Source organism: Nelumbo lutea, chromosome 3 (genome assembly GCF_056320005.1).
Source record: "Nelumbo lutea isolate HS-2025 chromosome 3, American lotus-T2T, whole genome shotgun sequence".
NCBI lineage: Eukaryota > Viridiplantae > Streptophyta > Magnoliopsida > Proteales > Nelumbonaceae > Nelumbo > Nelumbo lutea.
In genome coordinates, this window is record NC_142686.1 from 112,970,887 (window position 1) to 112,993,225 (window position 22,339).

The 22,339-nt window shown below is 35.5% G+C and overlaps 1 protein-coding gene and 1 pseudogene across 4 annotated transcripts; both read right to left on the reverse strand.

The window, feature by feature from the left end:
- Positions 1–240: 240 nt before the first annotated feature.
- On the reverse strand, positions 241–22,029 carry SWN (SET domain-containing protein). 4 transcript variants are annotated; one of them, XM_088974670.1, is made up of 17 exons: positions 21,854–22,029; positions 20,591–20,689; positions 19,966–20,240; positions 19,352–19,518; positions 16,796–16,880; positions 16,473–16,628; positions 16,307–16,354; positions 16,159–16,230; positions 12,715–13,370; positions 9,953–10,106; positions 8,339–8,559; positions 6,943–7,074; positions 2,130–2,220; positions 2,009–2,056; positions 1,801–1,929; positions 732–809; positions 241–657 (listed from the first exon to the last, which is right to left on the reverse strand). In XM_088974670.1, the coding sequence occupies exons 4-17, from the start codon at positions 19,501–19,503 to the stop codon at positions 466–468; spliced, it is 2,214 nt and encodes a 737-aa protein (XP_088830796.1). In that variant the 5' UTR covers positions 19,504–19,518; positions 19,966–20,240; positions 20,591–20,689; positions 21,854–22,029; the 3' UTR covers positions 241–465. The 4 variants fall into 4 exon arrangements, with proteins under 4 accessions (XP_088830796.1, XP_088830794.1, XP_088830795.1 ...); XM_088974668.1 differs by having other exon boundaries at positions 19,352–19,513; positions 21,854–22,023; XM_088974669.1 differs by having other exon boundaries at positions 519–657; positions 732–784; positions 19,352–19,513; positions 21,854–22,023.
- LOC148867719 (1-aminocyclopropane-1-carboxylate synthase 8 pseudogene) lies at positions 4,599–5,472 on the reverse strand (annotated as a pseudogene).
- Positions 22,030–22,339: the final 310 nt, after the last annotated feature.

Consider the following 22,339-nt stretch of genomic DNA (forward strand, 5'->3'; position numbering starts at 1 on the left):
CAAGATCTATAATTAATGATAAGATGATCATAACCATCTGGTCCAATCTATTAAATTCTCTTCAAGGCTATGGCTATTGGCTGGTGGTCCATTCTGGTTATTGTCATATCCATTTTTTATTACAGCTCAGTTTGGAAAGAGTACAAATACAAATATATGTACACTACAAATACATACAAAATACAAGGATTTGCACTCTATGTATTTGTACTCGTTTCAAACTGAGCCTACAGAAAAAGATAATCAGTACAAATAATTGTAATTTACTGCATGGCTTATGGTACCATATATTGCTCTACATATATTAGTTTTTAATTTTACGGAATAATTAAATTTTATGTAAATATACACGGTAAAGAAAAAAAAAAAAAAAAAAACCTTGCCTGTCATGTAAAATGGGTTGTACCATGAATAAATATGAATGATGAGTGTCTCATTAAAAATCATGGTAAAGGTTGCAAACCATTAATGAGATTGGTGCTTTTGTGCTCGGCCGTGAGATACTGACGTATCGTCTTTTTTAGAACCTTCAGGTTTCCGGGCCCAAATTGGTGCTTGATCAGGTCCATATCGATAATCATAGAAAAGTTCTTCACTAGCCTCAATATGCTCCTTAGCATAAATGCCAACTCGATGATCTCCAGCTACCAGCATTACCTGTACAGACAAATATGCACCAAATAAAGGAAACTAAATTCTGGGATCATGTAGCTAAAAGCTGCATTGCATACCTTTGCATAACAATTAGGGTTTGATGAATGATTTGCAAATTTCAGCTTGTCTCCTTTGCGATATGCATCAAGAACATACTGTCAATAAGGGAAACCAATCCTGAGATCTTGTATATGAAATTATACTAGAATATGACTCTTTAAGATAAATGATCTACTCTGTTAACAAAAAATAGAAACTCTTTGATACCTAGAGGCAATAATAGAAGCCGATAAAAAGATTACTAAACTAGAACTCACCAAAAAGAGGAAATCACAAGCTTAGGCCTATAATAGATGCATTTTTGCAGCTCATTTAAGTATTCATAGTGAGAATCTTTTTTTTTTGTTAATTCCATTAAATGTTTGGCTCATGTTTCCAAGTTGCAACTATTGGTGTTGCATGGACTCGGTAGTTTCATCAATGACGTTAGAGAGGGTAATTAGAACATTTTGCAAAAATGATAGTACAAGGAAATTGTATTTAGAATTTAAGAACTTAAAACCATGGAAAATGAAAAAGAATTTTACACTCTATAAGTACAAAGAAAAAAAAAAAAGAATGAAGCCTAAAAATATAAATCTGTCAATAAAAAATTGATGCCATGTTTGGTTGCTTAGAAAATGAGTGGGGATGAGAATTTTGAACTTTTCTCAGAGACAGTGATAAGGCACAAAAACAAGATTTTCTTGTGTGAAAATTTCCTTACAAGTTCCAGGGCATTTTTCCCTTAAAAACCTTTCTGAAAAGTAAGAAATCTGAGTATTTGCGAAATGGGTTGATTGGACTACTGATGGCAAGTTTTTTTATCATTTGCTTTACTTTAATTACAAACTAAACATCTATACGAAAATAAAACTTTTCCTTCATTTTCTTTTATCATCTTTTTTCTTCTAATTTCGTTTGACTTTCATATGTTTTCTTTGCAATCAAATGAAGACTAAGGTAAGAAAGAAGCCTGTAGATCTCAAACCTGGCACTAGGGAAAAAATCAAAAGCTTCCTACTCCAAGATATAGAATGAAAAACTGAAAACTTGAGAAGTTTAACATCTACTTTGAAGATACAGAAGCAGGTGAACATTACTTACCTGATCATTCAAGTCAAAAAGGAATGATGAATTTGCACGGTCATAAATCTTCCCACGCTTATCTGCTTCCTGGTGGGAGATCAATTCACCAGTGTATTCTCCAAGATAATCATTTTTGTTAACAGGATTCTGAAATCATGATAACCATAATTTGTGTGAATAACTAGCAAACAAAAATACAAAACAGAGAGTTGTTCTGTCTTATCACCTTTATGAATGCTCCCCATCCAGCAACATCAGATCTCCCCAAGAGTATCTGGAAATTGGGTAGCAGAAGTTACACATGTGAAACCATTATTTTATTAATTTAGTAAACAGAAAAATCTCACTCTCTGCTGTTGCTTTAGAAGGAGACTCATATTCCCACATTGATAACCATCAACTCGTTGTGGTGGCTGACCTAATGAACCATCTCCACAGCTGCACAAAGTATTAAGTTATTGTATTAAAAAAAAAACATCGTTAGAATCCCTACAATGAGATTTAAAAGAATAAAATCTCATTTCAATGGGTAATCATATGACTTGTATATCATATGGACTCAAAGTCTAAACATGAAACTCCTAATCTTCTACCAATATACATCTTCCCTTATTTTCTTGCATTCTTTCTCTCTTTGGTAGGATAGGGGTAAGTGGATGTTGTTGGTTTTTGAGCTGCAGTCATGTCAAAATCTTCTGATTTCACCAAATTAACAATTACTACCTAAAGGAAAACTGATGGAATGATCATGAACCAATGCTTAAAGTCTAATCAAGACTAAAGTTGAAGTATCTGGCTTGCTTAGTTGGTAAATTTGGAAATGTAGATAAGATAGGCCAAGCTCCAGAATTCTGACATTGCCAGAAGCCACTTGCCAACCTCCCTAGGAAAAATCTATTATGCCAATAGATTTTGACAAGCCAACTTATTGAATTCACAGTACATTATAGAAGGAAAAATATCATTGATATTTTATCAAATAAATTTTATATACAAGTGCTCTAGAAAGATTATGATGTCAAGTTGAGAGTTCCATCTATGAGGATGCTGAAAAGGATGGATTGAAAACATAGCTTTACATGGGATATGTTTGATGAACAGTGACCTAGTCATGTAGCCAACTTAGTTATGACATGGCTTAATTGAGTTGATTTGCATCTCACCGTCATATCCCAAGTGAAATGCTGGAACTCATTTGCAAAATTGAGGTATGGTCGTATGGATGTCAAAATCAGAGGCTGCAGAATTGAGCAGTGTAGCCAAGCTTGATATTTGGCTAAACAGATTTTTTTGTTGGTATCTTATACAGTTCAGATTTGGAATTTTGGCTCTCGCAACCCTTAACTTTGCAAAAAAAAGTGCCACTTTTGACCCTAAAGATTCAAAAGGGCTACTTTTGCCTCAAATTATGGTGAAAAGGCCCTTTTTAAGGCAAAAACAAACAATGTTAGAGATGTCATTGACCGTTCCGCTAAACAAATAATAAAAAAATAAGGCTTACTGATGTGGCACCGCTCAAGTAAAAAAAATGGAAAATTATAGGTGGGTTCCACTCAAAACTCCCACCCGTTTAAATGTGACCAAGAATAAAAAATTAATTGTTTTTATTTAATATTAATAAAAAAAAACTCCTCTTCTTTCTCTCCTTCCACCCAATCTCTTGTTCTCTACAACTAAACCACAAGACCATCGCCATTGAACACCTACCACTGTTGAATTGGGGCTCTTGAACCCAAATGCAGCTAGTTTCAAGAGAAATGGAGAATTCATATTCAAAGAACTCGCACTGTTTCAACTCACCATGCATTCTTCTTCTCACCCATCTGAAATCTTGAATTAGGGATTCAACATCATTATTGAATCTATATTTTTCTTTATATAGGCATTGGTGGAATTCATGGCATAGATCAAAGGAAACAGAGTGGGCTTTGATCCTAACAAGTTGGTCCTCATTGTCAATGCAACTGCTTCTAACGAGATGCTTATCTTTTGTCTTGTCGAATCCAGGAAAGCTTTCCTTCTTCCTACTCCATACAACCTAGTGTAAACTTGTTTTTCTTGTTTATTTGATGTTCTTCTTAGTTAGTTGATCATATAATATATTTGCTAAGTAAAATGCAATGTATTAGCTCATTGTTCTTTTTTTGGATTCTTCTCATGTTCGACCAAGATCTTAAATGGAAAACCTAGGTTGAGATCATTCCGATACAATGTAACAACTCTAAAGGCTTCAGAATTACTCAATTTGCTCTAGACAAAGCTTATCAACAAGCCCAGAAACGTAATTTGAAGGTAATGGGGTTTTTATCATCAACCCTTCTTATCCTTTGGGTGTGACCATCAACAACGATGAGCTCAACCGCCTTATTAAATTTGTCACTGACAAAGAAATCCACTTAGTAAGCAATGGAATTTATTCAGGAATAGTTTTCAACTTGTCGAGATTTGAAAGCGTTGCAAAGGTTGTAATGGACAAAAGCCTTGAGGATACCTACGCTTGGGACCGGGTCCATATCATCTATAGCCTGTCCAAGGATTTGTCTTCTAGGATTCTGAGTGGGTGTGATTTACTCTAATGACATCGCTTTAGTCTTAGCCCCAATACTCTCTCTACTCTGTCCTTCGCCGTGGGGTGACTATTGTGGAAAGAGCATGGTCATCCCAATACTCTCTCTCTCTCTCTCTCTCTCTCTCTCTCTCTCTCTCTCTCTCTCCCTTCCACTCTATCCCATGTTCTCTGCAACTAAACCACAAGACCACCACCATTGAACCTATTATTGTCAAATTCCCAGTCTTTTGATTAGGCATTACATCATCCACAATGGCAACATTCTATAAAATGGCTGAAAATTAATATTAATTTCTTAACACCTGTTGCAACGCCGGTAACAGGTATTGAAGAGGATGGTTGAGAAGTCGACAGCATTGTTTAGACTGGAGACTAGCATGTTGTGTCATTTTTAAAGATTCCTTTGGTTCTCTATAATAAAGTTTCTAGCAAACTTGATGTCGGAGAGGATGGCAGAACGAAAATACTAGGTTTGAGAAGAGATAAGTCCAAAACTTGACATTTTGATTGCGACTGAGACGAAAGTGACGTCATTAGAGTAAACATGCTCACTCAAAATCTAGGAAGATGCAGATCCTTGGATAGGCTATAGAAACTTCAGTATCCTCAAGGTTTTTGCCCATTAGAACCTCTGCAGCGCTTACAAATCTCGGCAAGTCAAAGACTATTCCAGAATAAATTCCACCGCTTACTACGTGGATTTCTTTGTCAATGACAAAGTTAATAAGGTGGTTGAGCTCATCGATTGATGGTTGTGCCCAAAGGATTGGAAGGATTGGTGATGAGAACCCCTTTAGCCTTCAAATTACGTTTCTGGGCTTGTTGATAAGCTTTGTCTAGAGCAAATTGAATAATTTGGAAGCCACTAAAGCTGTTAAATGGTATTGGAACGATATCAACCCCGCTTCACCATTTGAGATCTTGGTTGAACCTAAGAAGGATCCAAAAAATGAACAGTGAGCTACATATTGCATTTTAATTTTTTTTTAATTAGCACATATATTATATGATTAACTAACTAAGAAGAACATCAAATAAACAAGAAGATAAGTTTACCCTAGGTAGTATGGAGTAAGAAGAAGGAAAGCTTCCCTAGGTTCGAAATGACAAAAGATAAGCATCTTGTTAGCAAAAGTTGCACTGACAATGAGGACCAGATTGTTAGGATCAAAGTTTACTCTGTTTTCTCTGATCTTCACCATAAATTCCACGAATGCCTACATAAAGAAAAATGAAGATTCAATAGCGGTGTTGCATCCCTAATTCAAGATTTCAAATGGGTGAGAGAAAGAATGCATGGTGAGTTAAAAATTTACTTTCTTAAAAGTTGGAAGGCCATGATAATCTTTAAATAGCGCAAGTTCTTTGAATATAGACTCTCCATTTCTCTTGAAACTAGCTGCATCTGAGTTGTTCACAAGCAATGATTCAACAGCAATGGTCTTGTGGTTTAGTTGCAAAGAATAGGGGATTGGGTGGAAGGAGTGGAGAGAGAGAGAGAGAGAGAGAAGAAGAAGAAGAAGAAGAAGAAGGAGGGGAGAAAGAGAGAGAGAGGTGAGGATTTTAAGTGGGACTCACCTGTTATTTTTTTCCCTTGAAATTACTTAAGTTGAAGGAGCCAGGTTATTTTTATTTTATTAATGATTCATTATTTTATTAATAAATTATTAATAATTCATAATTAAATAAAATAATTATTTTGTTTTTATTCTTGGTTACATGTAAATAGGTGGAAATTTTAAGTGGGACCCACTTGTAACTTTCCAATTTTTTTAATTAAGTAGTGTCACATCAACAAGCCTTATTATTTTATTATTTGTCTAACAGAATGATCAACAACATCTCTAACATCATTTGTATTTGCCTTAAAATGGCCTTTTCACCATAATTTGAGGGCAAAAATGGCCCCTTTGAAGCTTTAGGGTTAAAAGTGGCTTTTTTTTTTTGCAAAGTTCAAGGGTTGTGAGAACCAAAAACCTTTATTTCAAGCTATATGCATAATCTTTTCTAGTTAAGTTTCCAAAAGAATGGGCACATGGATCACTGAACTATTGATCCCTAAAAGACATTGAAACAAGCATATGTCTATCCCCTGGTGAGCAACATAACCTGTCATATAGCCATGGTTTATTTATGACCATACTACAAAAGCATTTCCTTTTGTTGTCTAGGTAAGAGATAAGAAAAATAATGAAAAAAAATATAGCTAATCTACATGGTTGAAAATCCTTGGTTTTAAAGAGTCTAGAAATGCTTCAAGGATGGATACAAGAAGTTACATATCCATGAGAAATCTATGCATCAGTTGAAATTAAGTCTGAGAAACTTTAGCATTCGAGTTTGGCAATGATTTTCTATAAATTCAACCAAGCGATTATGTGCAGTGAGTGAAACAATCAAATCCAGTCTCTCTGTTGTCTTGATATTCTACCATGGAATGCTGATAACATGACATCTTCAACAATTTGCTGGACGGTAACAAAATACTGTCTACAGTGATTTATTGCAAACAATTTGCTGGACAGTAACAAAACAAATGAAGCTGAAACCAACTCACGGATCAAAGGATTTAGAGATGCAAAGCTCATTACCTGACCCAACAATTCCTGCAAACATCTGGATCACATTCGCGGCCAGCTGCAAAGCATGGGCACTGTCGGCTTCTGCACTGACTTTTGGCACAGTGGCACCCTCGAAACCGGTTTTTACAGCTCTTTGAGCACCTTTAAATTAGAAGAAACTCTTTGGATGAGTCAAATGCAATGACCTAACATTGTAGTACAACATGTGAAATTAACAGGTAGAAATAATGTGGTTAGGTCTTGCATTTCACTCGATGTAATGTTTAATCAGTGGAATATTCAAAAACAAAGATGAGCATAAATTACATGAACTAGTGTAATTTCTCTAGGAAACTACCTCTGACCGAAATTAACATGAAACATCCTAAAAATCAAATTTGCATTTCCATAAACAAAATTCATCATTGTCATTCAAGCCTTATCCCAACTATATGGGGTCAGCTACATGAATCCTGTTTCGCCAGTCCATTCTGTTTAAAGCCATATCAATTGGTAAACTATTGGCACTTAAATCATTTCTTACTACTTCTATCCATGTCCTTTTTGATCTACCCCTTGCCCTTCTATCCCCTTCAACTTGTAACAAATCATTTCTTCTTACAAGTGTTGTTGATGGTCATATGACCAAACCATCTTAGTCTACTCTCTCATTTTATCACCTATTAGAGCTACTCTTAAGTTTCTAGAAATGACTTCATTTCTGATCCTATCCTTTCTAGTTTATCCGCTCATCCATCTTAGTATGCACATTTCTACCACACTCATTTTCTAGACATATTGTTTCTTGACTGACCAACACTCTTGATCCATACAACATAGCCAGCCTTACAACTGTTTTATAGAGTTTCCCTTTTCATCTAGTGGTATTTGCCTTTTACATAATACTCCACATGCACACCACCATTTTTCCCATCCTGCTCTAATTCTCTGGGCAGCAACATCCTCCTCAATCTCTACTTTGTTATGAATTATCAAACCAAGGTAACGATAAAGGTCACATTGAGTTATCTCTTGGTCTCTAATCCTAAGTATAACATGATTTGCACTCCCACTGTTATTAAGTTTACATGCCATATATTCTGTTTTAGCCCTACTTACTTTAAAACCCCTTGTTTCTAAGGCATTTGCCCATAAGGCACAGTTTGGAAAGAGTACAAATGCAAATATGTAGAGCGCAAATACATACAAAATATAAGACTTTGCACTCTACATATTTGCATTTGTACTCCTTCCAAACTGAGCCTAAGCTTAATTTTGTATTTAATCCTTCATTAGTTTCATCAATTAATGTGATGTCATTACCAAACAACATGCACCATGGGACCTCCTCCTGAATATGTTTAGTCAATTCATATATGACCAGTGCTTCCATAAACAAAATTGTTAAAAGAAAATCTTGACATACCCACAGTATTTCTCGCAACAAGTTCCTTCTTGAAGACAAGGACACTGCTTTCCACACATAAACTGGCATCCACAAGGTGTATACTGTTTACATAATTGATGCTTTCCATCTGCAATTCTTTTGCGACTTGACGAATGGCCAGAAGACTTCCATGTGTATTTCAGTTTCCGTGCTCTTCCTCTTCTACGAAACAAACGTGATCTTGTTGGCATCTCTTGCTCCTAGTAAAAGTTCATACCAAATTAAGAACGAACCAGGAAAAAAAATATGACAAAATCACAAGAAATAGCACAGATAAAGTAAACATATTAAAGGCCCTCTAATCCTGGAAAAGTGAATAATGGTTATTTATCAACCCTACCGGTCTATTTAACAAGTCCTCAGGAAAAAAAACTACCTACTAAATTTAGAAAAGAGCTTCAGCAAAACAACTTCATTATTCTAACACAAGCCAAATGTCACAACAAATAGCAGCCACAAAGTTAACATTTTAAAGACCCTCCCAACCCTGCTGATAATAGTTATTTATCAACCCTACTAGTCTATTTAACAAATCTTCAGTAAATTCTCTTTAACCATTTAACTAGACAACTAATTTAAATAAACAAATAACGTGCAGAGAACAAGCAAAATTGAGATGGGAAAATCATTTTTTTTACCAGCACAAGATGATAGAATCATGTACTGATTCATGTGCATTGCCTGAAGCCAGATTAAGTGTGATATCTTAACATTTCAATAGTGAGAGGAACAATCTCTTTACATATTTAGGTGCTTATAGAGAAAAAAGAAATACAAATAAAAGGAGGGAAGTTAGGATTTATACACCTATCACTGAGAATATGAACAGGGTTTACTGTGGAGTTAGCAGACTGTTCAATGAAGGGTATTCCATGGTAACTTCTATCCTATGATTAACTTACAGTAAAATTCAAGTTTCCACTACTAATGTTGACTATTTTCAGTTTTTTTTTTTTTTTTGTTACTCCACAAGGTTTGAAGGTTTAAAGACTTGATTATGGCTATGAAGCAACTAGCCTAAACAACTAGGAAAAGTCAAAGATGATACAACTTGATTGAGTCCATTAAAACATATGTTTTCCTTTTGAATAAGAAGGATGAAATAAAATAAAAAAAAAATGAAGACTGAAATTAGTCTCATAATCTTTATTATTCACTTGCACATAACCCTTGAAGGATAACTAGTCATTTAATTGCCTTTTCCAGTTCCTGAAAATAGATATTAAAGGTATACCATTATTATGGTATTTCATTATAAAAAGCAGACAACATACAATGAAGATATTACATGCATGGAACATAGAGAGCCAATCTTTAAGAATATATCATTACTATGATATTTAATTGTTCTGATCTGACAGAGCAAGTAACATATAATCCATATGCAATGACAATGCTATGCATAGAGAACACTGAAACTAATTAAATGAATACTTTAACCTATCTAACTTTGCCAGATCATCAGTTATTTACTTTGTTTATGAGTATCGTCAATTATTTACTTGTAACCTAACAATGAAACATGGCTTTCCCAAATGAAAAAAAAAAAAAAAAAAGCAAAAGAAGAAGAAAAGGGATTATTCCAGCACATACCATATTCTCGTTATCATCTTTATCATTGATTTCCAAGCATGGACTTGGCAGATCTGCAGATTGGTGTGCCATTGCAGCTCCTTCCTTAAGCATGTAGGTGAATACCTCTATGCAGGTCTTCAAACCAGAGAGTAAATTCCTAGCTATGAGGCAACTGCAAAGCATGATTTGTAGATTAGGCATAAAAGAGATAGATGGGGCTTACACACAAAATTATATGATCAGAAGTCTTGGAGTAGCACAGACAGCCAGTATCATTCTCGAATAAGGAAAAACAATTATCCAGTAAGTCGATACATTTCATTTTCAAGAGACATGTGTTAGAATTTTCAGAACTAGTCTCGAAAATGCATAACTATAATCAACTATATCTAGTACAGTAATGCATAATTATGTTTTTATTCTGTTACTTCCATTGGAGATTGAGTTAGCAGTTTACTACTATGTAGAGATTTTAAAACAGTCGGATATCCAAGTTTCAACTTCTCATGTAAGAGATGCAGTACATTGTATCAGGCCTCCTACATTAGGTAAAATAGTAACAATATATTGAAGTTGTTGTTCCCTTGCCATATGCCTAAAGTAGCTACTGTTCTCGTATTTTGGAATTGCTATATCTTCTTTCTCTTGGTTTTCTAAGGAAACCTAGGGAACTTTACCATGAATTCAGGTCTTGGTTCAAACTCCATAGATGAAAATTTCTAAAACAATACCTTGCAGGGATTTGAATTGTAGTTTCCTAGTATCATTTTAACAAAGAAATATACCTGTATAGCCACTTCAGTCCTGTTCTTCAATATATATGTGCATGCCTGTGAGTAGGTGGGATGTCAATCTGGGCATTGCTATCAATTCAGATGCACATAAAAGTTCTCGTTGTACCCATATTTCTTCAAAGCAAAGGTTATGAAAATTTGGTCATCGGGTATCATGTAGTGCACATACTGAAAACTGACACATCTAAACTCCAATTGAAATTGAAATTTTTCATAAATGTTATTTTTATGATTAATTTTCATGAATTTTCCTTTTTACCTTTTCTTCTTGGTAACTCCAATGTGAGCTTATCTTACACGGCCAGTCCCAAACCCAGATAATGGAGGAGGGCTGTGTTAGGTTGGCAGATGGCAATAAAATGTTTGCCGAACTCTTATGGTCATGGATGGTGATGATGATAATGATCTTTTCTTCTTGGTCCTTTTGTGGAAATAATATTTTTTGATCCATGACCCATGCATTTTATTAATTAAAAGAGATGCAACATTAATGTACAAGGTGTACACACTTACATACAATGTAGAAAAATACATCTAGCATAATGCATATTGCTTCAAAAAGAGCCCCCTTCCCATGCATAATTTTGCATTAATCCAATTGATATTTCTCCTCACCTCAATTCCTTCTACAGTTCTACCTACTCCATCTCAAGAAAGAGAAGAATATGTCAATGACATAGGTATATTTCTTCGATATTCCGAGTTCCATCCCTTTCTCCCCTTAGCCACCTTACAATTGCTTTTAGTCTTCATTTATCAGACCAGAAAGAGAGAGAGAGAGAGAGAGAGAGAGAGAGAGAGAGAGAGAGAAGAGAGAGAGAGAGATGCAGTGGCTAATCTCAGTACTTGAATAACAGCTTGTAGCTCAGCTTTTATGTAGTTTCCCACACCAATTGGTCTGGAGAAAGTAAATATGACTTCCCTTCTATGGTTAATGAATAAACCACAAAGTCCTGACTCCCCAGGATTTCCAAAACTTCAGCCATGGGGGCTACATTGTAATTTCCAAGGTAGACAACTGGACATAATATAAAATGGGGCCATAATGGACCAGCCACTATGGATATCATCTATGGAAAAGCTGGAAAACTCTTCTCTTGATTATTGCTTCTCTAGATTGGTATTTATCTTGGAAAAAGCTCGTTTCCCTTTCCTCCCATAAGATCCATAATATGGCAGCTCTAATGCACCTCCATAAAAATTCCCCTCTCATCTTCCATCAAGTATAGAGTATCTATATCCAACGGGGAGGAGACCACCTAGCATCAAGGAATGCAACAAAAAAAAAAACAAAAAAACAAATACCATTTTCCAACTGACAAGAGACTAGTAAACGGTAGATAGTTTCACAAAAACAATTTCAAGATAGCGAAATAACAAAAGGAAAAACCAATGATTTCTTACCAATCAAAATAACTTAACCTGCCCTAATTTTATGGGCAGTGGCTCTTCAATGTTCAATCTCTCCTTCACCATGAATTATAAAATCAAGGTATCTCTCAGTTGCAAGTTTTAATTGTATCACCATTTCTATTCCTGATATTGCTAAGTTTGCACTACATATATTCCATTTCATCCTATCCATAAAACCTTTTGGTTCAAAAGCACCTGTCCACATGTATAATTTTGGATTTAATCCCACTTATACCATGTTGTCCATTAGAAAATATGCACCATGGGACCTCCTCATATAAATTTCATTTAAGATTATTCTTGACTAGCATGTCCACTTGGAATATTTGCACCTCGTTCACCAATCAATTTTTCCTTTTTACTTTAATGATTCTTCACAAACTCAAGGTTATCACTTTTCCTTGGATCCACAAGTAACAGTTGCTTTTCCCAAAGATCAAAGTACATAATACAATAACACTAGAGAGCATACCATGTAATTATTTAGTTCTATATTATCAACAAATATGACCATGAAGGATGGAGGGGAAAAAAGAAAAGTGGAATGGATTAGATAAACTTAGAATTCTATACCTGTTTTTCCCAAATATCTCTATTCCCTTCAGGTACAATTCTTTCTCAATAGGTTTCCACTCAGAACCATTTAAAGTTCCGTCTTCATGTACTGCTCTGGAACTGGGAAATTGCTTTGTCAAAGGCCCTTCTACAGCATTATTTGTTTCATGTTCTATGTTCTCCTTATTCTCATCATATGCAACACTGCTAGGTAAAGTAATATTTTTCCAAGTATGCTCAAAAGATTCATTTAAACCACAGTCAGTGCTTGTTTGGGTTTGATTTTCATCAGGAGCTCCAGTAAGTGGATGCACAATATTGGCACTCAAACTGAAATCTGAATTTGGTACATCTATTGTATTTGAAGATGATATTTTCTTCTGCTTCTTGACAGAAGAACTCTGGAAGTTGCTGGAATCTTGTGTTGACTCTTCTGGTGCTGTATTTCCATGCCTTGAGCGTTTCCCTAAATTTTCATGTGAAGATACTCCCAGAATAGATGTATCATTATCTAAAGCACCAAAAGAAACTTCTGGAATATTATCACCTTGTGAAGAAACATTAGCAATCCCTTTCCCATCTTTGCATCTTTCATCAGTTCTGATGTCAGTGATATTATCATCAGGACTAGAACTGGTATTAATCCTTTCTGATAAGTCTCTGGGTCCTTTTACCTGCAAGACAACTAAATTGAGTTAAACATGAGAAGTTACCATAAAGGAAATATTAAATCAGTAACCGAGAAATTTAAATTTTATATTTCCATCTTGCTTTTCCCTCCACCAGTATGAGCTTGTCGAACCGCTGATCCTAAGCCCGGATAAAGGAGGGTTGTGTCAGGTTGGCAGATGACATAAAACTTTTGCCAAATTTCTATGGTTATGGATCCTGAATTGTCTTTTTTGGTGAAATAGGATTCATGTAGCCAACCCCATATAGTTGGGTTAAGGCTTAGATGACGATGATGATGATTTCCATTTTCCTTTTCCCACCTTTTCTGGATGAAAGATCCACGAGAATTTACAAGCATTTTTATAAAATGCGGTTCATGTAGATGTAGGACAAGCCCATGATTTCAGGCAGAATATATGATATAGAGGAAGTAAAGTGATAAACTAACCCAAGAATCAGCTCTATGGTTGTCTGAGTGTGGATTGATACCTAAAGGTCTATTATGAGTTAGTACCTAGTAGGGATTCTTTAATTCTTTAAGGAGTATTTCATTCCAGTCACCTTATAAATGTTTCTTTATTTATCAATGCATTATGCTATTGTGATTTGTGATAGAATATTGGTCTCCAAAGGAGAACAAAATATCACCTAAGATCCTGTAAAATATTTACTAAGATGTTCAAATTGGATATCATATAACAAGAAATGTTTGTGGGACCAACGATAGAGTTTTGTTTTTCTTTGTCAATTACTGGACCTTTATCATTCTCACCTGGCTTGAAAAAAATCATTCATGAATTTTCTTATGGAGGATAGATCTTTCTAGACAAAATCATTGGTTAGGAAATGAAATTACTTTGTCTATCCAATAAAGGGTACTAATATTCCTTGTGTCTTTTGAACTTGTTGAGCCTTCCATGGTCATCATGAAATGCCAACAATAAATAATCAGTAGATCAAGAGATGAAACCCATTTTTGGATTTTCTAGATTCTTGACATCTTCTGTAGCAATAAAATTCTGACATACAGAAGCATTATCATTGATATTGTAGATGATATTGAGAGTCTCTCCTTCAAAACTCAAGATTGACAACCTTTAGATTGAATACGTATTTGTTCACATGGTTCTGTGAGTGTTTAACTATACTTGCACCAATTAAGAGTGATCATTTCCAGCCCAGCCCAGAAATGTCTAGATCTTGGGCCTGGGCCCACAATATATATATTATATATTTTAAAATATATAATATAATATATTTATAATATGAATATATATATATATATGTATGTGTGCATGTTTTATTTTATTCTTTTGTTAATATATATATATATATTGACACATGTCCACCAGATAACTCGTAGAAGAGTGCATAGCTTATTCTCTTTGGTTAATTATTCTTATATAGGTGAATGCAAAATCTTCATTCTCATAACTAGTCAATGTGGGACCTTAAAAGTAGGGGTGATCATGGGTCAGGCCCAGGGCCCTGGGCTGAGTTTAGCACCAATTATAAAGGCTTCAACCTAGGCCTGGACCTGAACCTACACAAGACTGAGCTGGCCTTATGGGTTTCCCGGGTCTAATGAAAGATGATTTAAGGAATCATGGGCCAGGCCAGGAAGAACTTTGGACCCGTGGAATATAATGATAAAAAAATAATTATTTATAAAATTTTAAATTAAATAATATATAATACTTAAGAAATATTGCACAAGTCCAAGCTAGGCTAGACTTAGCTAGGCTTTGGACCTACTGCACAAAAAATAAGGCATGGGCCTTGCTTAATTCCTAGACTTAATTTGGCTTGGCTTACCTATTCTTTTATAGATGAAGGCCTTCATTCCCATACATTGCTCAAGAATGGGAAAAAGCCTTGTCTAGGGGGACAAATCTCAGACTTTTGACTCATGTGTTGACACATGAGTATATATATAATTCGTTATATATAATACATAATATAATACATTATAATGTAAAAACATTATGTTTATTATATATTATATTATATTGTGGGCTGGGTCGGCCAGGTTTCCAGGTCAGGCCAAGAATGACCACCCCTGCTTGAAAGAACAAAGCAAGTTGAAATAGTTGGGAATGCAAGATAACATTCAAGGTCCCACATCGACTAATATGAAAAATAAAGACTTTTCATTTGTCCATATAAGAAAAACAACCACAAATGTTGGGTGGCCATATTTTTTGATGTCATAGGCCCAAAGCCCAGCTCAGCCTAGGTCTGTACAAACCTAGGCCCACCCCATGGTCAACCCTAATGCCCAGAATATGAAACTTGGGTGTTGGATGCTTCTGAATTCTGATAAACCAACTACGATGGCCATTGCACTAAACATTCATGCACTCCCAACCAAAGGTTCAAAGTATCGATACACATCAGCCCGTATTGGCCGATACGTATCGTGCCGGTGGCTTCCCGATACGCCCCTACAGGGGTTGTATGGGGTCAGACCATGGTTCAGAGGGTAGCCAGGACTTAAACCGACCCCACTGAACCGGTTTTGAAAAAAATAAATAAAACTTAAAAAAAAGCACCGATACTTTGAACCATGCTCCCAACTAATAATCTTTGTTACAGACCTAGGAAATATTTGAAGCTAATGTTTGCAGTTTTCTATTTTTGAAGAAGAAAACATTTGGGTCTACCATATGAACTAAAAGGGCAATATAATAAGAAAATTCAGGTCAACCGCAGAAACATTTTGGTCAGCATTTACAATTATACACACCATCATGAAGTTTGCCATCTCAGTTTTCAAAAACAAAGAAATACCTGAAGATAGCACTGATCACCACAAGGTTTTCCATTTTCTTCATGTTCACCCCAATATGACCGCTTTTCACCCTGAAAGGAGACCTCCTATTAGGACAAATGAAAACAACTACCTACAGATTCCATGTAGGGAAAAGAATCTGCTTACTGGGATGACTAGATTTTGAGAACAACCATGCAGACGACAATCAAATACCTGTGGGATGGAAACCAAAACAGACAATAACTAACAGTGACAGTTAATGCCACAAATTAGACTGCAAAAATAAATCACTCTCTAACAAGTGGACCAACAATTTTCTGTGGCCAAGTACCAGACAGCGGCGGCAGAAAAGGTTATCAAAAGAATCTAAAGCAGCACTAAGGCTCTTCTCCAAAAGTACACTCCTTTCAAATCCTCCTTGCACAGAATCTTGCATATTTTTGCTTGCTTTCTCATGATATTGCTCCATAAGTATGTTGTATCTTTCCTGCAAATCTCAAATGGTAGTATATATCTATTAGTATAAACAATTGTCGTAAAAAATGAATCAAGTAAATAGATAAATAATGATCTTTAAGTTGAAGTATTGAAGAAACCTCATCCATACTCATGAGGTTAAGGAAAGGAAGTCCCAAGTTTGCCAAATATTATTACCTGGACTTCAGTTGTTGTAGCCTCAATAAATTGGCTCAGAAGATTCAACACTTCCTGGTCTACCCCATGCTCCTGTAAGACGTTCCTGCAAAAGCCATACAGGAAACAGAAAATGCTTATGACAATAAAAAGGATTCACATTACACAAGCATCTGCTAACAAAAGCTGAAGAATGGAAATGGGAATAAAGAAAAAGGATTAATAACAAGATATGAATTTGGGAGTGACAGAAGCAACAGTTCAATCAATAATAGAATAAACTTAATATCCATTTATAACAACAGAACAACATTGTCTTAGAACACACTCAAGTAAACTCCCATATGAGCTCATACAACCTTGTGGACCCAGTAGGTCAGAAGACGGAAGAAAGTTGATTGAGATGGTCTTATCATGTGAATAAAGAGAAATGGCTACACCACTGAGGAGTAATTTGGTGCAATAGGAAGGCCAGAAAATGCCTTAGATTGATGTAGTAAGTCACAAAGATTCTGAAACTTATTTGTTACTGGGATATGCCCTAGATATGTTGGATGGGCAAAGCAGGATTTATGTGGACAAACCCCAAATGCATGAGTCAAAGAATTAGTTGAGTTGAGTTAAACTCAATTTTCTCAAAACATTTCCTGAGCTTAGAAATTTCAATGTTTTCTAAAATTTCTATCACAATCTAGCTTATTTCTAATGTGGAGCATCATATGAACAGGAAAATGAAAATCCCTTCCCGCTGGTTTAAAAGCCAAATTAGATCAAATCATGAAGTGTTCAAATTACCAAATAACTCTAATTTCAGGCTAACCATTATATTATCACTTTCCAATATAAAAGTTTTTGTCAACCAAATCACAGCTACCGGTTATACCACTAATCCCTGATCCAGAAGGTTCCAATCCAATGGTAGTATTTAGCCTATAAAGACAAGACAACAACAGCATCTTCCACTCTATAGTCTGTGTCTAAACATCCTTGAACATTTTCTTTTTAATTGCTAAATTAATTACAGCAATGACACCATGCTCAATATTTAGAATAGTTAACTACATTAATGACATAATGCTGCTATCATGGATCTAACGTGCCAATTGGATAGCTAACAATGGACAAATCACTTCAGAAGTCTGCGATCTGACTATGTTTCCAAAACATTGCTTACTATAATGCAAGTCTTTATATTTCAAGCACCTTACTGCCCCAAAGGTTCTGTTCTTCTCCTTAGAGAATATGTGACGCTTCAGATTATGATGACGTGCAACAACAGGACATGTTCATTTAATTTAGACAACGTATCAACTATTACAGGTATAAAGTTATGTTCCTTTAGCATTACAAGGAGCATGTATTTGACACTACATGCCATTTAGGTCTGCCAACAGTCTGGGCCAACCCAGCTAACCTGAACCAACCCAATCCTATTACACAGGGCCAGGGTCTGCATGTTGAATTCCAATTATAATAAGGTGAGGATTGGTTTTACCTGTTCCGACCTGATTAAGATCGAAGCTTGATTTTGTTAAATACATATTATAATATATATTAGGATAGCATGTCAAAGATACCCCCAACATTTTATACATATTTTTCATGCCTTACCTGTGAGAACATCATAAAAGATGCCTAAATTCATCATTTTTAGGGCTTACATAAGATTTTATGAGAAGAAAGAACAAGATAATTAGCAGGTTTGCTGCCAAATTACTAAGCTAAAGGCCTGTAAACTATAATTGGGTCTTATTGGGTCAGACCGGATAAGCTCGATTAGGTTCTGGATCTAGTTCTTACAGAACCTATAGGATCTGCATCAGGACAGGATCTGTGTGCTTTCGGGTCAGGATGAGGTCTACCTCGACCCAACCCATTGACAGCTCTAATCATCTAAAGGAAAGAAATATAATAGAATAAAGAACATAAAATCATGCATTCTCAAGCAAAAGGTGAAAGGAAACAAAGATTATCAGCCCTGTTAGCAACAGAAAGGTATTTCTTCTAACAGAAAGTTCAATCTTTAATACTCAAGGATTTTGAGCTTATGCAAAGCAGTTATAGGTTAACTATTAATGCAGAGTTCACAACTTGAGCCTTGAAGTTGTTAGAATTAGTTGACAGGGGAATTATTGCCTTTTCCTTGTTATTTTTTCTCTCTTAGGTCTGCTGTAACTAATATAAGGGCATTGTTGTCATTTCAGCTTTAGTAAAATGTTAATACAAGCTGGGTCGACAGTAAGGAGGGGTGTGTGAGATTTCTCCTTGCTTGCCTTCCTTCTTTTTTTCTCCTTTTTCTTCTCTTCCCCTTCTCTTTCTCTTCCTATCTTCTCTTTCTTCTTTCTATCTTTCTCTTCAACTTTTCTTTTCTTTATTGAAGTTGGAACAGAAGTTAAACAACTTTTCTTTATTGAAGTTAAACAACTATCACCAGGAAAAGAAGGATAATTCCTAGTAGAAAAAGAATAAAACAAGTTCTGTTCCATTTTTATGCACATATGACCAGGTTTCTTGTTGATAATACAATGAACCAAGGATGAAACTGTAGCAAAGTAACATAAGCCACTTAGATCTTACCACAAAATCTGATCTTCACCTTCAGAGAATTCATGTTTCTCTTCCTCTGGTTCAGCAATATCTTCCTCACTATCACTACAGATCAGGGCTTCACTGCCACATGGATCATAGTAAATTTGTCTTCTCCCTAAGACTGATTGATCTTCAGCCATTCTCTGATTTCTGTGCTGTGTGAAGCAAATTTGAGAAAACAAGAAGAAGAAATAAAAAATTTATGGAAAATTATGAGAAAAGGCAACCTGTCCAAGTAGGTAATCTATTTAGTGCAGTGTATAAATATAACAGTCCAAATAAAAGTTGTTATAAAGTGTAGGAGATATGCACAATAGAACTTATAGTCAATGGGTAAAGGAAAAAAATGCAAAATTCACAATAGATGTGTTATCTGCTAGTGTTTAAAATTTTAAAATTTCAATTACATTGCCCCCCTTTATAAGCTACTTGTTACTTATAAGGATCAATAGATTGCTCATGTCACTCTTATAATATTCATGATACAGCTATTCCTAGATTCTGTCCAATGCCACTGATTAAAATGCAGGAAACACTAAACCAAGAGTGAATGAGCAATCTTGTAATACTCATGATAAGGCTATTACAGAACTGTGTCATACTTGTCCAAAAATATCCAAGTAGTATAAGGTGGAATCTTCTCGATTAAAGGAAGCCTGATAGCTGTTGAGGACAAAATTTCTTGATCATTAATGCAGTCCCTTTCTCCTGATCCCTGAGCAGACCCACTAAACTTACAAAGAGCATTCTCAGCTCTAAAAGAAAGCATGTCTTTTGACCCATTGTGCTCCATGAAATAGAAATCCTTCTTCAATGCTGCTGACTGAAGTTGGGAGGTGTGACATTGTAAAGTTTTTCTATTTCTTTCAAGCTTTTCCTACAAAATAAAACAAAAATCAACAAGAATCAATTTCTGCTCACATGGAACAGACAGTGCAACATCAGCTTATATGTTTCCTCTCCCTCCATTCACATTCAAAGTACACACAAAGACTGGCTTCAACACCAAAACTTTGACCAAAACAACCAAATTTTGAACCTCTTGGCTAAAGGTTTACATGATTGAGCAACGATAATGCTCAACCTATAAGAAGAACAAATATCGATACCATCTCTAGAAGGGGAACCAATATACATTAAGGTTGATAATACATATAGGAAAACAAGTACATACAACTTTCCATTGTTTTGCCAAAAGATATATATAGAATCCAATAATTGACTTACTCTAATTGAAGCAACTCTGGCATTTTGAATCTCCTTTTTCAGTTGAGATATTCTGGATAATAACATCCCAAAAGTCTCATTTGTGTGTTCTTCAGATTTCTGTGAAGACATAAGAGATACCATATGATATGAATCCATGCTTAGTTTCCAATTATTTGATCTAGAAATCTAGGCAACTGAGCAAGACTTCGTGATTACAAATGGGTGAAAAGAAAAAACAAGGAATTGCTCTCTCTATAGTAATTCCAGTTAATATCATGCTGCAAGATTAATTTGGAAGGATAGCATGTCCTTTCAATGGCTTGACTACTAAATGTAAAAGTAATAAATTAAACTCCTGCATAATCCATGCCTCTGCTCATTTGATACAAATGTTGACTAGAAGTACAAAACAGTCTGGAGATAACCTATACCTGGCCATTTCACCATTAATTCGTGTAAAAACTATAAACCCTTCGCCCGTTTAAGCTATATATGATCAAAATTTGGAAATAAGTCAAGGCTTATAGGTACTAATATGAGTAGATGTCACATGAATTCCAACGAAATTCTGAATTATTTATTCATTTGATTCTCAAACAACTTCTTAAATAGAGACTTAAAGTCTAAAGGAGTAAAAACCTTCTTATTGAGATTATAGTTAAAACAAATTAATCGTCGATCAACTTGGGGGATTAAAGTATATAGAAAGGAATTGACCCGCGTAAAATTATAATATAATTCGGATATCATATATAATTGAACAGAAATCATGAACCATCTCTTTACACTTATTTTCCCGATAGCATATGGTGTATCTATATTCTATAATCTAAGAAATCATGCGCACTCAGTTGAAGCAACGGAAAATAATTTCCTTTTTCTTTGTTCAAAATTTAACTGCCCAGTAAAACCGTGACAAGTTTGATTACATGAAACGCTAGTTCTTAACAAATTATTGATCCGGAAAGCCCGTAAGCCATGAATTTCGATATTCTATTGCAATATTTTCCTCTAAGACACCGAAACAACTAACACTCGTCTTGAAACCATCGACTGAATTCTTACATTGATAACAAATCTCAGCAAAAAAAATCAAGGAAACAAGAATCACAATCGCCAGTGTTGCATATTAATAGTATTTGGATTATAGATTCAATCAAAACTTCTTTAAGAACTCGATGAATCGAAGGCAAAAAAAAAAACAGAGACAGAAATGCGCGGAAATAGGAAGAAAGTTTCCGGGAACAAAAGTAAAAACAAAAATAAAAAGAATCAACTGACTTTGATTCTTGATGCAGATTCGGTTGCTTTAGATGCCATGATGAATGCTCCCCTCTGTGGTCCGAACTTCGATCGACAGAGGGAGAGAGAGGAATGGAGAGAGGTGGGGGGAAGGGGAGGAGGAGGGGGAGGGGGAGGGGGAGGGAGGAGAACAGAGAGGTCAGAAGTCGTAAAGCGTATAGGAGGAATGTAGGGGTGTACTAAAGACAGTCGAGTGGATGCTTCATACTCGTGGCGCACTTTCAGAGGACCAAACTGTCGTGGTCCCACGATACGATCAGGTGACGGTGATGACTGATGACGAATTGACGATAGTTGGGTTTGGGTCATGAGAAACGATGGGTCACCCGACCCCCGCGGGTGAAGAATTTGGATTTCGGATTTCATCCTCACTGCGACGTGGTTTTACCGTTTTAGGCTTGGATAATCGGATTAAAACCGTAAATCACAACCTTTGATGTATTGCTGTGGCCCCACCCTGACGTC

Bases quoted from the DNA above. Each gene is read 5' to 3' on its own strand.
- SWN (XM_088974668.1), bottom strand. From the start codon at position 21,892: ATGGCATCTAAAGCAACCGAATCTGCATCAAGAATCAAA. The intron at 16,881-19,351 runs GTAAGATCTAAG...TGGCTTTTGCAG, and splicing joins GGTGAAGATCAGATTTTGTG to GAACGTCTTACAGGAGCATG. The intron at 7,075-8,338 runs GTATGTCAAGAT...TCTAATTTAAAG, and splicing joins TGTTGCGAGAAATACTGTGG to GTGCTCAAAGAGCTGTAAAA.